This window comes from Aulonocara sp. 'chitande type north' Nkhata Bay, linkage group LG11, assembly GCF_057382095.1.
Source record: "Aulonocara sp. 'chitande type north' Nkhata Bay isolate Kocher_YH1m ecotype deep benthic linkage group LG11, A_spYH_male_GT1.1, whole genome shotgun sequence".
Lineage (NCBI taxonomy): Eukaryota > Metazoa > Chordata > Actinopteri > Cichliformes > Cichlidae > Aulonocara > Aulonocara sp. 'chitande type north' Nkhata Bay.
This window is the reverse complement of record NC_141354.1, coordinates 27,306,982-27,323,289: the sequence shown is the minus strand read 5'-3', so window position 1 is coordinate 27,323,289 and position 16,308 is coordinate 27,306,982. Positions and strand designations below refer to the sequence as shown.

Genomic DNA, 16,308 nt, shown 5'->3' with positions numbered 1-16,308 from the left:
CAAATCATACAAGTGTTGTCATTTCTCACAGCAGCACTGACCAACCACCTGTCTCAGAAGAATAAACAAACATTCATATCTCACAGTGGAGAGAATCAGCTCTGATGTAGATCGGAAGCTGTGATCTATCGGATTTTATCCGCTAATTAACTGATTTATCAAAAAATTTGCTGAAATGTTTTACTATCCCACAGTTTTAAAGCGTCACACAGGATGCTTTTCTACCATCTGGTGAGTAAAAACCTGGTTAAAATCGACACATAGATGTACTCCACAGTGCTTGCAGTAGGCTAATTAGGCCGTTTCATGTCAGCTAACATTGATAAGATGTTTTAAAAATCATTACGTTTAATAGGAAAATGGGTATTTTAGACTAGTTTCTAATCATAAATATACTTAAATCTGGGGGGAAAATGTTGCTAATGTGCACAAACCCCTGAAGTAAACATTCAGACTCGCTGATGGTTACGTTTTATGTTCCAGTCTTCCTTTACCCAGAGAAAACAGGGTGTTTAAGTACATTTTAAGTGGTTAAACATATTAATATTTTAGTCTATAAAAGCCTAACAGAAGCATGTTTCTGTCGACCCGTTAAAGTAATTAAATGTATGTACTTCCTCACAAGGAAAATAACCGGTGCACTGTGTGTTAGTTTTGGGGGGAGTTTATCAATTTTACATACATTTTACCAACATTTTTATGCATGTAAAACTCACATTCTGCCTCTGAGTCCATATGTATATTTAAATGTGTTAAAAAAATAAAAAAAAAAAAGATCGCACGATGCAGGTGCAGCTGAGGTTAAGCAAACATAAACATCAAGTTTAAAGTATTTGAAGCCTTGTTTATGAAAGACGCTAGCTTTGAAGATTGAGAGATCAAAGGCTACATACATCGTAAAATGAGGGCATTCCCATCTTTGTATTTATTCAAGGTATTTTCAGACATTTTTAAAACCGTGAAAAAAATATTATATGATAATCAAAGTCATTTCGATCAGTTTTTAGCTGAAAAGCAAATGAAACTGCATCTATTAAAGGGTAAAAAACTGGTAAATTGTTAATGTGTCAATCATTTTTCATACACAAATGTGTACTTTTTTTAAAAAAAAGTACATTTGTCCTAAGTACACTTAAGAATTCACTGACCTGTGCGGTGTAAAATGAAAATAAAAACAACAATGGAGTGATTTGCAAATTTTAAAACCCCCATATTTTACTCTCTGTAGAACATAGAAAACACATGAGATGTTTCGACTGAGACATTTTTAATCATGTGAAATATTAGCTCAGTTTGAATTTTTGTTAGCAACATATCTGGAAGATGCTGGACTGGAGGGGGAGACAGGTGGAGGAACATTTTGCAACTCACTTAATTGGCAGCGGAGCAGAGTAACGTAACTGAGCATTAAAACAGCATCTTAAATAGACAGATTCATCAATCTGGAAAAAAATGCATCTGCAAAATTGTGGAACAATTTCAGAGTAACATTTTGATGCATGACCATTAATCAACAGCCATGAGTATCATTCACAGAGAGTTGGAGAATGGCTGCAATCACAGAATTATAAGATGTTCGTAAGGTTTGAAGAAGTCCCTTGGATGAGTGATGAAACATTTCTCCCACTGAAAACATTACGTCCAGATGAATAGAATCAACTTTCTGGGATTTCAGAGTAATGTTTTTCAATGAAAATTGCAAAGTCTTTGAATAATTCATCATCTACAGTATATAAAATTTAAAAGATTCAGAGAATCTGGAGAAATCTCTGTGCACAAGGCGGGAACGGGCTGGAAATTAAAACTGGATGCTTGTGATCTTCTGGCCATCAGGCGGTGCTACATGAAAAACATGTGAGTCTGCCAAAAACAAATCACTGCAGGGCTCAGAAACATTTAAGTTCAACACAGTTCAGTGTGCCAGCCACAAATTATTAAAAAACATCTATGGAGCATCCTCTGGACTGAAGAGGAGAGGGACCATTCATATCAGTGCTCAGTTGAAAAGTCTGCATGTCTGATGGGAATGCTGCCATATGGCGTATGTTGCTACCTATGGAGCAACATACGCTCCCATCCAGATGAGGCTTTTTTTTCTGGGAAATCCTTGTATATTTCAGCAAGACAATGATAATGATGAGCCAGATACTGCATCTATTCCAGCAGGATGACTTCATAGTAGAAGAGTTCAGGTGCTGGACTGGCCTCCCTGCAGACCAGACCTTTCACTGACTGAAAATATTTTGAATATTTTCAAACAAGAAATGTGACAAAAGCGAAAATGCCCAAATGCAACAATCAAAGGGTGTCAAAACTATGAGAATCTATTGGTATTTTTAGCTGATACTTGCTAAGTTTTACTCTAAAAATGGAGCACAACAGCGAGTGGACGGGGAGGTGAATTGCGTGTTAATGGTACCATAAACTTTTCCCAACCACAGACTGTCTTTGGTTCTTTTCTGTCACAGTTTAAAAGATTATACATTATTTATTCGTTCTTTAGCTTTTAATCTTGATTTCCATCTTCAGTAAAATAAAACATGAGTCATCATTAATCCCCTGTGCCCATTTCAGGCTGGCAGCTACGAAAGGCATCAAGGTTCCCCGCCGGGATTTCCTGAAAATCAACGTTAGAAGCACCTGGTAAGAAGTAATTTGAGTCACTTTCTCACATTTTTAGCTTGCTTGCATATTAAAATGAAGTTAATGCTCATCCAGCGACGACATCATAAACTACGTGCTGGAGCGGGTCGCACCACCTTGTCCAGGTCTGCCCCGACCCCGATTCTCCCTCTACCTGTCCTCCCAACTTCAGTATGGTGTCGTTGTCGTCTACCACCGGCAGTGTGCTATTCTTCTGGGTAAGGAGGCATTTACACACTGAAGGAAGGAGAGACATAATTGATCCTGATGTTGATTCATTTGTTGTCCTTTCAGAGGAACTTCAGTCCATTGTGGGACAGCTGGTCAAACAGAGAACCTCACAGAAAATTGATATGGATGACCACAGCAGGTGAGAAATTATGCTCAGCATATTTACCTTCATGTTCAATCTCAAAGTAACAGCTGTTTCCTGGCACTGAGCTTCCCGTTGTTTTCCAGACCATCTCTGGTCCTGCCAGATGTCCTGACTCTGCTGGAGGAGACAGACGGAGCTCCTGACCCTTTTTTTGGAGTGATGCAGCTGCAGGATGCCATGCCCAGCCCCAGTACACTAATACAGGTCGCAACTAAATAGTAGCAGTTAATAAGTGAAAGTTGAGCTGCAAATCATCTTATTAGTTCATAAACTAAGAGTTCTCTGGCTGTATTGATTCTTAGATGAGTTGGGAGTATCTGAGAGAAGCTTCTCCTGAGCATCCTGAACTGATCAGTCCAGCTGCTGCACTGGAAAACGGTAGGATGTGTTAAAGTCGCCGAATTGAAAAAGTGTACTAGTTTTCTTTCCTTTTTATGTGTCAAGTCATACTAAAAAATGACCTTAGCAGGTCTTAAAATCATTTAAATACAGCCTCAAATGAACGACACGTGTCACATTTCATCTTGTCATAATTAATTTAACAAAAAGCCTAAATGTAGAAACATTGAGCGCAAAGGTAAGTACACGACATGATTCAGCAGCTTGTTGAACCACGTTTAGCAGCAACAGCTTGAAGAAATCACTTTCCCTGTTGTGGAGGAATTTTGGCCAACTCCTCTTTACGAAGTAGTTCATGAAGGTTTGTGGGGATTTATTTGTGCGCAGCTCTCTCAAGGTCCCTTACTTACTTACTTACTTACTTACTTACTTACATACCTAAAACCCCTCCTAGGTATAGGCTGTTGCCAAGGGTTGGTCTTTCTTAAGGACCATTTCTGTCAGATTGAGTTCTGTATACAGATACACCAAAATAAGGAGCAGAAAGCTTTTTTTAATCACTATTGCATCTTATTTCATCTTTGGCACGAATATTGTTAATCAAATCAAGTTTATTTAGCAGCGCCTACTTATCTTCTTAATTCCTATAGAAGCAGGAACCTTTTGCACTTTAAGCAGATACACCTGCACTAGTTGTACAAATAATATCTGCTCACATGGCTTATTTTTCTGTAGAAATGTGTTCAGGGATGTGCAGCATGCGCACGTCCCTGCATGAGCTCACACTGCAAATCCAGCCAGACATGAGGAGCAGAAAGAAAACGACAGGTCAAAGCAGAGCGGAGCAGAGTGCCTTCAAACACTTAATTTGCAGAAAGTGATGCCTCAGAGTCAGGAAGGGTTGTGCAGCTAAATTTCACTCAGCAGAGGAGAGCACTTTAATTTAAACATGATTAGTCATAGCTTCTGCTGGCCTCTGTGGAGTTGATGCTGACTTTTATATTAATGTGTATTCACGACTCTGTTTTCGCAGGTATAACCGTGTCTCCAGAGGCCATCACTCTGAGAGAGGCGGAGCCTGTTGGTATCCCCGTTACAGAGGTAGGGGAGTAAAAAGGAAACAGATCTTCAGTGTAATATCTCTGCTCATCATCTGCCTTATTTCACTGCTAGTTTGAGGGTGCAGAGCTGGTTGATGACCATCCAGATACTATTGACTTCCTGCTGGCACAAACAGATCACTTTCCAGAAGGTGTGTAGCAAAAAGCTTCTGTGATTTTGCATTTTCAAGAAAAGAAAAACGTAGAATGGGACATAACATACTCTATAATCTTTTCTAACAGGAGATTTGGAGATACCGGGAGAAAAGGTGGCAGCAGGGGAACAAGAAAAAGAGGTGGAACGGGAGGAACGAGAGGGCGACCTGGAGAAACACGGAGCAAAGGAGCTCACAGGATCCACTCTAGAGTAACTTAGAGACACTTATGTAAACAGAAAATACCATGACAGACAAACAGTGATCCACTTAGTGTGTTTTTACATGTGTCAGGTTGCAGCCCACTACTCTTTCCAGTGAGGAGGCTATTTTGTTGCCTCAGGAAGAGCCAGGCCTGCCCGCAGAGAAGCCCCCCTCAGACCAGCTCACTCCCGTCTCTGTGCCCGGCCTGCCTGCTCCGCCCTCTGCAGCAAAGGAACGTGAAAGGCGTCTAAGAAGTCTGGAGTTGGAGGTGCTGGCTTTTGTGGGTTTTACTTAAATGACAGAAATATTTAATGTATTTAACAAAAACAGAAAGAGCTATAAACGGTTTTGCCCTAACAGACGAACATTAAGTATCTTTACCCCTCCCACGCACACCAATCTGTAGACCCTGTGATGCTCTCATTACTGCCAGCACTATTTAAGAAGGTCAAACATGTAAGATTATATGTGCAGCTAGCAATGATAATAAATAATGAATCAAGTTTGTCCAGATTGACATGATAGCATCACTCGGTTGCTGCAGATTTGATGGCTGCACATCCACAATGTGAATCTCCTGTTTCACCACATCCCAACGGTGCTCTGTTTGACTGAGATGTAAACCCATTGTCATGTTAAAAAAAAAGGTGATTTCAGCTTTGTTATCTTGCTGGAAGCAGGATGGGCACACAGTGGTTGTAAAGTAATGGACATAGCAGCAATACTGACGTAGGCTGCGGTGTTTAGACGATGCTCAGGCTCTGAGGGGCCCAAAGCGTGCAAAAAAATATCTTCCACATTAAATCACTACTTTTCTGACCATCCCACTTTAAACCCTACGGATGGTTTTGTGGCAAAAACACCTAAATCTCTCTCTTCTTCCTCTTTCTGATGTTGAGATTGAACTTCAGCACGCCTTTTTGTTCATTATCTGTACCTACTTACCCAAACATGCTGAAATAGCTCAGTTGGGAGAGCTTTAGACTGAAGATCCCAGGTTTCAGCAGTGGAGTGCTGTCTTTAGGCAGTCCCAACCTGGAATCATAAATGCTTCCAATTCTAAATATGCAAAGTTGCTTCCATTTGATTAGATGTTTGTGTTAAAAAGAAGTTAAATGGCTGTACTTAATAAAGTGGCTTGCGTATGATACTTTGCTGAGACTGTATAGAGTCCATAGTCACCAGCTGAAATCTTTGGAATCAGTTATTCAGAGATTACAGTTCTAGTTTTAAAGGGAAAGTTACTGTTTTGCTTTGTTTAGGTCTTGAATAGGTATAGAAATGTCTTAAAACTGAGTGTGAAGCTTCCCTGAGAGCTTTCCATTCTGGTGGAAGATTAACACCAACTGGAGGAATATTTTGTAAGCTTGCTACCCCCACCCCCTTTTGAAAAATCTCCCTAACCCTCTTTTACTAAGTCATAACATAAAAACAAGACATTAGTCAAAGTCAAGTCAAAGTCAACTTTATTTGTCAATTCTGCCACATGTACAGGACATACAGAGAATAGAAATTTCGTCACTCTCAAACCCTAGATGAAATAGCAAATTAGCTACAACTTACAAATCTCTGGTCCCCTTTAGTCAATCTATTTCCCTCGCCCCCAGGATGTGGCTTCACCAGAGAAGAAGAAGAGGAAGAGGAGAAGCAGGCAGCTGATCTTCTTTGACCCGGTGACGCAGCTCTCCCAGGACGATGTGCAGCGACAGATCGACGACTCTTTGACCGAGACGAGGCGACCACTCCTCGCCCCGCTTTCCTTTCAAAGGATCCTTCCTGCTGCTGATCTCTTCAACAAGCCCTGCACCTGTCAGTATCACAGCTGCTAAAAATAGAGCGAAGCATCCTCTCGTCACCCCAGAAACATCTGTTTAAATCTCACCCCCCTTTATACCTTACTCATTAGATGGAAATCAGGTAGAGCTGTGCACTGTTGGTTTTCTAGTATGGCCATGGACTATGCTGCGAGCTCCTTTCTTTTCTAATTACAGGCTTCTAATAATCTAACTGCTAATATTTTTAATGCTGGCTCCTCTAAATTGTTGCAGTAAAAGCTTCACGTGGAACCTTGAATTCTATTTATTCCCCTCACTTCTTATATTCAGCGGCCGCTGCAGCTCTATTAATGGTGTGACTCAAGTAACCTTTTCAAAAATAAACCACGAAGCTATTTTCCCCTGCAGTCTTGCCTGAAGAGGTTCAGTTTCTATGGAGACAGAGTGCAACCGTCACACCCCTCTCGGGCTCGGACCTGCAAGTTGGGGAGCGAGGCCCCGAATCCACTGATTCTGAAAGGGAGAGAGAGCGTGAGATGCTCGAGGTTCCCGAAAGAGAGGTGTGGAAAAGCGTTTTGTTACGTGGGCAGCGATTGGCAGGGATGTCTGCAAAGGCTTTTAATGCAGGAGATGGAAAAACACTCACAGTTGTTAACTCATTACTTGTGTCTTTGCGTGAAGCAGGTCCTCAGAGAAATGGCAGAATCAGAGATGCTTGATATTTCAGGTAAGATTATCAAAGATTATCACCGGTATACAAAGATGGATGTAGATTCCAGTTCTAAAACCTAAAGCTAGTGATGAAGTCATGACCAGCAGGGGGCGACACCATAAGTTGCACTATCCTGATATCTTAGTAAACACTTTCCTGAAGGGTTTAAGATCTCAAGCACCAATTACCTTGCATGCTGCTACTGTGTGCAGTGTCGTGAATTTTAAATCACTCACCCAACCCACTCGCTAATCACACATGAGTTCAACACACCACAAATCACAAACATTCAGTTACACTCAGTTTTATTTAAAGCACCAGTTCACAACAACTGTCTCACAAGGTGCTTTATACTGTAAGCTACCCAACTTTGTTAAACAAATAAACAAGAAACACCCACAATAATCAAATGACCCGCTATGAGCAAGCACTTGGCAACAGTGGGAAGGAAAAACTCCCTTTTAACAGGAAGAAACCTCCTGCAGAACCAGGCTCCAAGCCATCCGCCACGGTTAGTAATTAGCAAGGGGCTGAGGCTTCAACATGACCTGAATAACTACTGAGTGTCATAAAAATAGTTACGTCCATCTTTGTATACAGTCTTTGAATTAAAGGTAGAAATTCACAATTTTAGGTTTAAATTAGCAGGTTTGTGTGTGTGTGTGTGTGTGTGTGTGTGTGTGTGTGTGTGTGTGTGTGTGTTTTAGCTTAACTGGATGTAACATTTTGTCCTCAGTGTGTTAGCATTGCAGATTTATTTGGCACAAGCTAAAACCTTCTGTGCATTCACATGGGGTGAGCCTGAGGTCAGAGGTCAGGTCAGGCGTGTAACACTAATGGCTTTTAAAATACGATAAGATGCATTCATTTTAAAATGCATGTATACATCCAGCCCAGGGTGCACTGCCACTGGAGGGCAGTGACCAGAGAGAGGTGTCTCGAGAGATCTCCCCCTTATATCTATCCGAAGGGTAAGTAAATATCAAAGAAGATCTCTGTGTGTGTTGATGTGCAGGTGTGTGTGTGTGAGCGATCACACTCATGTGCACCCATCATTTGGCAGGTCCACTCTCTCCAGGTCTATTTCTACACTGAGGGACATCCCAGAGGTGTCGGACGAGTTGCCTGGGAGAGTAGCCGCGGAGTCACCTCGGTAATAACCAGCAGAAAAACAGAGACGACTCTCTCTTTAGTGTCTCCCGATGTTTGAGTTCGATTTGGAGACAGGAATGTGGTTTGTTTGTTGCCAGGTTGCTGCCAGAATTGGCCGAAGGTGAAGTAGAGCCTCTGCTTTTTCAGTCCCTCTTGCCGCCCGAGGTCAACCGCAAAACTGTCAGCAATGTTTTTCAGCGGCTTCTGGGTAAGCAGGCACTTTCACTTATCATCGAACTGTCATGTCACTCATGTTAAAATTGTATTAATGGTACAGCGCCAAGGCTGTGGCGGTCCCTGGCCCGTGACCTTCAGTTTATAAAGGTTGAAATAACAAACAGTGTCACTAGTGGAAGCTTTAGGAATGAACTGATGAACAAACATACTGGTGACTTGTGTACATTCATGGAAAAGTAATTTGCTTTAAAAACATGAGATCTTTTCTGTGCTTCAGTGACCGTTTATGTGTGTGTGTGTTGTGTTGGTGGGTAGCATCTTTATCTGCCAGGAAGCTGCGTGTGGAGCAGGATGAGCCTTATGGTGACATCTTCATATTTCGTGGCTCCAACTATGAAGAAATACATCTGCCTTTGTAACATGGAAGCAGCGAAGCAGCGCTGAGCCTCCTGATCGGACTCGTCCCATCTTAAAGCCAGACTGGAAACTTCGTGTTCAACAGCATCATAAATACAAAGCGGTGTTTTGTGAGAGATCATTTCACGAGAAGGGTTTAAAAAGCATTTTATCGAGCTTTTAATGCGATTAAGTGTTGTTTTTATAATTGTTCCTTAGTGCTACCAGGTTTATGAGATTTCTGATAAATATTTTAACAATTTTTATTGTTTTATCTGCAATCAAACAGAAGTGTTGTCGTTGTTGTTCTGTGCACTCAGTTGAACTGTGCTGTGTTCTGTTGAACTGCAAAATAAATGAATTTTTGTGACCTCTGTGAGTTATTTCTGTGACGAAAGTGGGCGCCGCATGCACGCAACAAAGTATATGTAGCGTGCGGAGGAGGACGGGTGTGGAAAATCATACCGCCGGGGTTAAGGAGGTGCAAGGAGGAGAGGAAGTAAGTTGAGTGAAACTGGATCCACTCAGCCCCTGTGCCCACATCTTGATTCTCATCTGAAAACTTTCTCAGGGGGTTGTGACCAAAGTTTATTCTTAGCGTCTGTCTCAGCTCGCCCTCCTATCTGTCCGTCTGTTCCTCACTTTTTGTGTTTGTCTGCTTCAGCTGTCGTGTTCGCTTACTTTCAGTGTTTGCCTTTTACTTTTTCTCTATTCTCCCTAAGATATTCTTTCTTCTTTTGTCACTTTCGTGGTGAAGCTTCGGCATCGTGTCTTCCTTTCACTTCTGGTTTCAGCTGACAACACTGCAGGCTATTTTTTATTTTTTCACAACTCCTCGTCCTTCAGTTTGTTCCCGTGCTGCTACTTGACTATTTATCGTGCTGACCTTGGCGCTTTTCCTCTCCACATCTCCTCATCGCCTTTTGTTCCTGCCGCTACCTCACCTGCATCTCGCCTTCACCTCCTGTGCAGCATCCCTCCATCCGCCTCTCTTCCACTCAGGCTCGTCTTTTCTCTGAGTAGATCTGCACTGCTGTGCAATGGGAAAGACAGAGCTGCATTCTCTGTTTAAGGGTTTTCTGGACTGTATTTGCCTCTGCCTTTCTGTGAGTATCTGCATTCTTTGAACATGTTTTTGTGTCTCTTTCTAAGTCTGTGTGATTTACTTTTAACCAGCTGCACTATGTGTTGATCTCTTAAAGATCACCAGCTTTCTAACAATGAATGTGCAGATTGGTTGTGTTTATGTATGTCAGTGGCCCATGTCCTGCGCTAAGTGTCAGTTACTCACATGCTGAGCTTCTGATATTAATAACAGTCTCAGAATGTGGATGGAAATAGAGCCTCAGCTCCTCCAAAGAGAGTCATCTGGCATTTTCTTATGAGCCCCCTTTAGGGCAGGCTCAGGTCTTTGAGATCGACCTTAATGCATTAATCATGGCTGCATTAGGACAGCCTCAGCAGGAGGACGTACACAAAGCTGTGTGAGCTTCTGTAACCATGCAAGCTTGAGTGCACGGGTATGTCCAGCTGGTGACCTTTCTCCTTACAGACCCAGAGGTCAGATGTTACTCGGTGTGTTTTTAGGTGGGGTGTGACAGAAGCAGGTTGATGTTTTTTTGATCTTTTGCTCCACCTTGTCATGAATGTGGCTGACTTTGTTTGCAGAGAAGAAGCGACCGGGCTGCAAATGACAGTGAGAGGGACTCTGAAAATGGTCACCTGATCTACAAAAGTGGTGACGTCCTTGAAGACAGATGTAGGTTGCAGCACAGATGTAGGAAGAGTAAGCAGCCTCGTTACGGTGCTCCGTCATTAAGCTGATCTTTATCTGTCTTGCAGATGAGATAGTCGACACTTTAGGTGAGGGGACCTTTGGGAAAGTGGTTCAGTGTGTGGACCACAGCAGGTAGGTTTTTCATCAGAAGTTTCAAGTTGAATCAATGTGCAGTGTGTGCGGGGGTGGGGTGGGGTGGGGTGGGGGGGGGGGGGGGGGTATTTTTTTTTTTAAAACAGTGTTTAAAAACAGAGGAGGAAATCAAATTGCATTGAAGATCATTAAGAACCAGGACAAATACAGAGAAGCAGCCAAATTGGAAATCAACGTCCTGGAGAAGATCAGTGAGAAGGATCCGCACAACAAACAGTGAGTCTGTGATTGAAACGCTGTTACCCGTTTCATGTGCTTTATGTTTCACCCTCTGTTTCTCTTCCTCATCAGTAACTGCGTGCAGATGCTCAACTGGTTTAACTACTACGGCCATGTGTGCATCTCCTTTGAGCTGCTGTCTCTCAGCACATTTGACTTCTTGAAATCAAACAACTTCCTGCCGTATCCAATTAACCAGATCCGACACATGGCCCAGCAGATCTGCCACGCTGTCAGCTGTGAGTCCAATACGCATCATACAGAGTGTGCAGCACCACTTTCCCTTTTCTGCTGCACCTCTGCATCAATGCCAGGGATGAGACTAAGCAGATTAAACACGGCAAATTAGAGCAAGACGCAGGAGCAGTTAGGGCAGTGAGTGATTGATGTCATTCACGATGATTGATATCATTCAGTGATTAATTCTAGTCAATAACCGAACGCAATCATTTGCAAATCTCAGACAAGTCTGCTATTGATAATTTAGTCATATCAAATATTAATTTCATATTCAGTACAACCATTTGTTATGTAGCCATAACATGGTATCATTTGCTTGATATCATGCTGGCAAATTAACTTCAGAATGAGACAGGATGCTGTAAACCGCGGCCTACGATTCTCCAAAATAAAAGCAGAGCATGCACTCCTAAATATTTAAACATAAACAGCACAAAAGATGAGCTGCAACCACAGATTTTATAGAAGATGGGTTCATCCACTGTGACTTCACACATTGGTTTACATTAGTTTAATGCTACTTTTTTGGTCATTGAAATGTTTTTGTTTTTCGTTTTTTGGAGACAAGAGGTATCACATTTTTAGATGCACGTGCAATGCACAGATATTGCAAACTAAACCTGAAGCTGGGCTGTACCACACAGGATGTAATAATATTAAATTTCTCTATTTAAAAGCTTTTTTAAAAACTCAAATGCCACTCTGCTCCAGCTGCATGTGTTGGGAGACCTGCCAATCAAAGCAGCAACATCCTTAACTCTAGTATCCAAGTGGATGAGTTATTACAAAAAGGTCAGTTCCATAGCGTTGTTATGAAAGTGGAAACTATCCACAGAAGCCGAAGGTTTTTTTGTACTGTAAACATGTGTCTTAACACATGGGGTCATGGGGATTGACTTGCTTTTGGAACTGGCCTCAAGTGGCCATTAGAGAAGCTGTAGTTTTTGGCAGCTTCACCTCGGGTTCAGTTTTTGGCCATGGAGGTTACTCCTCAGCTGGAACGCATCACACCATCAAAGAGTCCCTCTGCTTTAATTAAACCAACACTTCATCAGACAGGCTTCATTCGGGTTTCTGATATATAATCTTTGTAATATCCTATCTACTAACATTTAATTCGCTGCTGTAAATCTGTCACATCCAGCTGTCTACAATCAACCACATTTGAGGTGTCTGCTCATGATGAACTTCCTCATCTGAACTTCTCTCCCGTTTCCTCTGCAGTTCTCCATGACAACAAGCTGACTCACACTGACCTGAAGCCTGAGAACATCCTCTTCGTCAACTCGGACTACTCCCTCATATACAACGCCGAGAAGGTCAGAAATGGCTGCAGGCGTGATGGCTGAGGGCTTCAGGGGATGGTAGAAAAAGCGGGGATTAATGATGGCAGAAAAATGCAGCTTTTCATTTGGGTGCAAATTTGTTTCAGCAGAAATCAGACACCCACATGTATGCTTTTTATAATCTCATATTTATCCAGGAAGGCTGCAGCTTGTTTGTTGACCTTTGCAGGAAAATATGTGGCAGCTCTGAGACATATTGCTGAATTTTTATTTATGGGAATCTCCACTTTTTCTTCGTTTTTCACAGCCACATAAAAACGAAAACTAAATACACCCTTACTGCTTCCTGTTAAATCAGGATGTCCAAGCTTATTAAACTTTATGACGGCACCATGGCTTGGTTTGCATCGGAACAAATCACATGGCTTCTGGACCAATGTCCTGTGAACAGACAAGACCAAAGTGGAGACACAGTGTTGCATTTAGCAAAAAAGGGAGAACAAGCTTGTTGACTTTCTTGGAATTAGTTAAATCCACCAAGCGTTTTTTAAGGTTAACTGGGTTAAATGAGACGTTGTGAGACATTGATTCAGTTAGTTGATTGAGATGTTTAATCTAATTAGTTTAATCCAACCAAAAAAGAAGTGGGAGATTAAGGGGGTTTATCTGCTGGTGGGGTTGTGTCACGAAGGGCATCTGCTGTAAAACGCAACCAAATCAAACATGCAGAGCTACCAGCTACAGTGACCCCTTGTCCACATGGAAACAGCCGATAGTAGCGTTTTTGTTGTAGCTGTTTTTCTAATCTGATAGACTCGTTCTTGTTTTGTCCTACCGTGTTGCAGTATTGTAAAATTGTTCATAACTTTTTGTTATTTTCATCACATTAGCGCAAGCCTAATGCTCTTTATCATTTTTTATCAAAGCATCATCAATAGCAGGAAAATACAAAGATTATACTTTAAATGAGCGAAGTTGGGAGGGTTTACAGTGTTTCCACCTGTCGCCCATTTAGAAGTGCAATGAAAGGCGGGTAAACGACACCACGGTGCGGCTCGTCGACTTCGGCAGCGCCACCTTTGACCACGAACACCACTCTGTCATCATCTCTACTCGTCACTACCGAGCCCCAGAGGTCATACTTGGTAAGAAATGTCATTTTAGCTCGGGGAGTATCCAGGACCTGCCCAGTCCAGTTGGTAACAAAGCTATTCCTTCTTCCACAGAGTTGGGTTGGAGTCAACCGTGTGATGTGTGGAGTATCGGCTGCATCCTGTTTGAATACTACAAAGGGTTCACACTCTTCCAGGTCACACATTCGACATAAAAGTAAGACGAACTTTGTCTTTTTATTTGTCATGGTCTTTACTTCCTCTTGTGTCCACTTACAGACTCATGACAACAAGGAGCATCTTGCTATGATAGAGAGAGTACAGGGACCGATTCCTCAGAGGATGATTCAGAGGAGCAGGTATCCCGCTCGTGCACCCTCTCATTGTCACAAACTCTGAAACACTTTGATCTGACGACTCTTCATTTTGATTCTCAGAAAGCAGAAGTATTTCCACCGTGGACATCTAGACTGGAACGAGTGCTCCAAAGCCGGACGCTACGTCAAATCCAAATGCAAGCCGTTAAGGGTGAGCCGTGGGCAGGCGGACCACAGATAAGCATTATCTGCTCGGTGCCCACCATTTGAATATAATGTCTCTCTCCTTGTTTTACAGGAATACTTGTTATCACACGGGAGAGAACACCACCATTTTTTCGATCTCCTAGAGAGGATGCTGGAGTACGAGCCCTCAAAGCGTATTTCTCTTTCCTCCGCTCTGTGCCATCCTTTCTTCCAGCCCCTCCATCATCCAGGAAGAAGTCAGGGGTGGAGGAACAGCTGTGACATGAGCAGATGACCTTTGGTAGACACTTAACCATATGTGGACCATATGGTGAGGGTGTTTGCAAGTTTATTTGTAATTTAAGCTTTAAAAATAAGAGGTTTAAGTTATTTGAGTTAAACACTGAAATGACAGCTAACAGTGAAAGAGAAAGTCTGAAAGCATCATTGTAAGCAGCTTCTCAGATAAAAGAAGTTTGAACAGTTACAGCTGATTGAGCTGGAAGAGAGAAAAGAGAAGCATCATCCTTTCAAGTAGGGAAAAAATTTATTTAGCAGACACGTTTGTCTAAAGGTGCTAGCAATTTTTTTCTGAGCATATTATTTTTATGTTTGTTTGCTTTTCTATGTTTCTGTTAAAATTGTCTTAAAATTGTTTACAAGCTTGTTAAGTATGGAAAGACTTGACAAATGCAACCTACGTGACATTATAAAAATCCAACAGTCTCAGCCTTAATGTATCCCCCAGAACAGAAGCATTTTATTTTGAGGTAATGAGTCTCTAGATATTAATTAGAATAAATGTGATTTTTTTTAAGTGTAATTTTCTAGTGTGTAGTTTTAATTATATAAAACATTAAAAAAATAAAATAATTATATATAACATTAAAAAAGGAAACAATTGAAAAATATAAAAGTTATTTGCTTTTACTTTTTTATGCTGTACTTTTTATATTCGAGGAAAAAAGATGAAGAAATGGTGCAGGTGCCAAACGTTAAACTACTAATGGAGAACTGACCTTAACAAGCAAATCAACTGAAGGAAATATTACATCTTAGGCTTGTGTGATCATCAGAATTATGATTAGGGTGACCAGATGCCCAACTTAAAAAAAAAATTACAATAAATCAGACATGAGTCTAGCATGTAAAGGCCAACTAACTTAACCTGTTATGCAGTAGTCCTTATTTAACCCTGTATTCATGATTCATGTTCTTATATTAGCTATATCTAAAAAAAAAATACGATTTTTCTAGTCAATTATAACACACATGCACTGTGTCACTTCGTGCCATATTTCCCCATCTGAGAAATTGAAGTATAATTTTATCTAAAGAGACAAAAATTGTATTTCTCAGTATAAACTGCCAAATCATTTTCTTTGTGGTAGATTCCATCAGATTAAACAAGCTGCTAACTTTTTGGTGACTTCTTGCTAACCTCCAGTTAAATATAATAAAAAGCCTTCCCTGCGTTCTTTAAACTCAGGGAAGGCTAAAAAATAACAAAAAACAAAACAGAGTTTAGGAAAGTGCCGTGTAAATGTGGGACTTTGCTTCTGTATGTGGGAGATGTCATAAAACTGCTGCGGCGTCCCACAAAAAAAAGGGACATCTGGTCACCCTAGCAAAAACACTGAAGTTTGGAAACAGGTGATGTAGTAATGGTTATAACAAACACAACAGACGTTGTCTTCATGCTAATAAAAGAAACATGTTCTAAAATTGGACATTTTAAAGGGAAAAAATAAAATGTAATCAGATACGTCTCTAACATTTGGAGGACATGATGTATTTAAAAGCTGAAGATGTATGATCCTTTCAGTTTTGTGCTTGCAGTCACTTTATGGCAATTTTGATGTTTTCTGTAATAAATTTTACATAAAATAGCACCTGCAGTCATTGAATTAATTCAGATGCCTTCTTGCAACCTTTCAGTTCATCACTCATACATTCACACACTACTGACTCTCAGCCCTCCTCTGGCAT

General features: G+C 41.2%; 2 protein-coding genes across 2 annotated transcripts; both read left to right on the top strand.

Annotated features, from left to right (window-relative positions):
• The first annotated feature begins 146 nt into the window (after positions 1 to 146).
• LOC147319220 (meiotic recombination protein REC8 homolog) lies at positions 147 to 9,369 on the top strand. The gene is made up of 17 exons (XM_086311657.1): positions 147 to 231; positions 2,575 to 2,643; positions 2,719 to 2,861; positions 2,938 to 3,013; positions 3,103 to 3,223; positions 3,322 to 3,397; positions 4,392 to 4,459; positions 4,532 to 4,610; positions 4,702 to 4,825; positions 4,908 to 5,085; positions 6,425 to 6,626; positions 7,001 to 7,152; positions 7,274 to 7,319; positions 8,197 to 8,275; positions 8,368 to 8,457; positions 8,555 to 8,664; positions 8,949 to 9,369. Exons 1-17 carry the CDS (start codon positions 176 to 178, stop codon positions 9,050 to 9,052), a joined length of 1,773 nt encoding a protein of 590 aa, XP_086167783.1. The 5' UTR covers positions 147 to 175; the 3' UTR covers positions 9,053 to 9,369.
• A 206-nt stretch (positions 9,370 to 9,575) lies between these two features.
• clk2b (CDC-like kinase 2b) lies at positions 9,576 to 16,205 on the top strand. Its single transcript, XM_086311662.1, has 11 exons — positions 9,576 to 10,135; positions 10,698 to 10,788; positions 10,872 to 10,938; positions 11,059 to 11,175; positions 11,251 to 11,417; positions 12,643 to 12,737; positions 13,720 to 13,849; positions 13,931 to 14,013; positions 14,096 to 14,175; positions 14,254 to 14,344; positions 14,432 to 16,205. The coding sequence occupies exons 1-11, from the start codon at positions 10,070 to 10,072 to the stop codon at positions 14,612 to 14,614; spliced, it is 1,170 nt and encodes a 389-aa protein (XP_086167788.1). The 5' UTR covers positions 9,576 to 10,069; the 3' UTR covers positions 14,615 to 16,205.
• Positions 16,206 to 16,308: the final 103 nt, after the last annotated feature.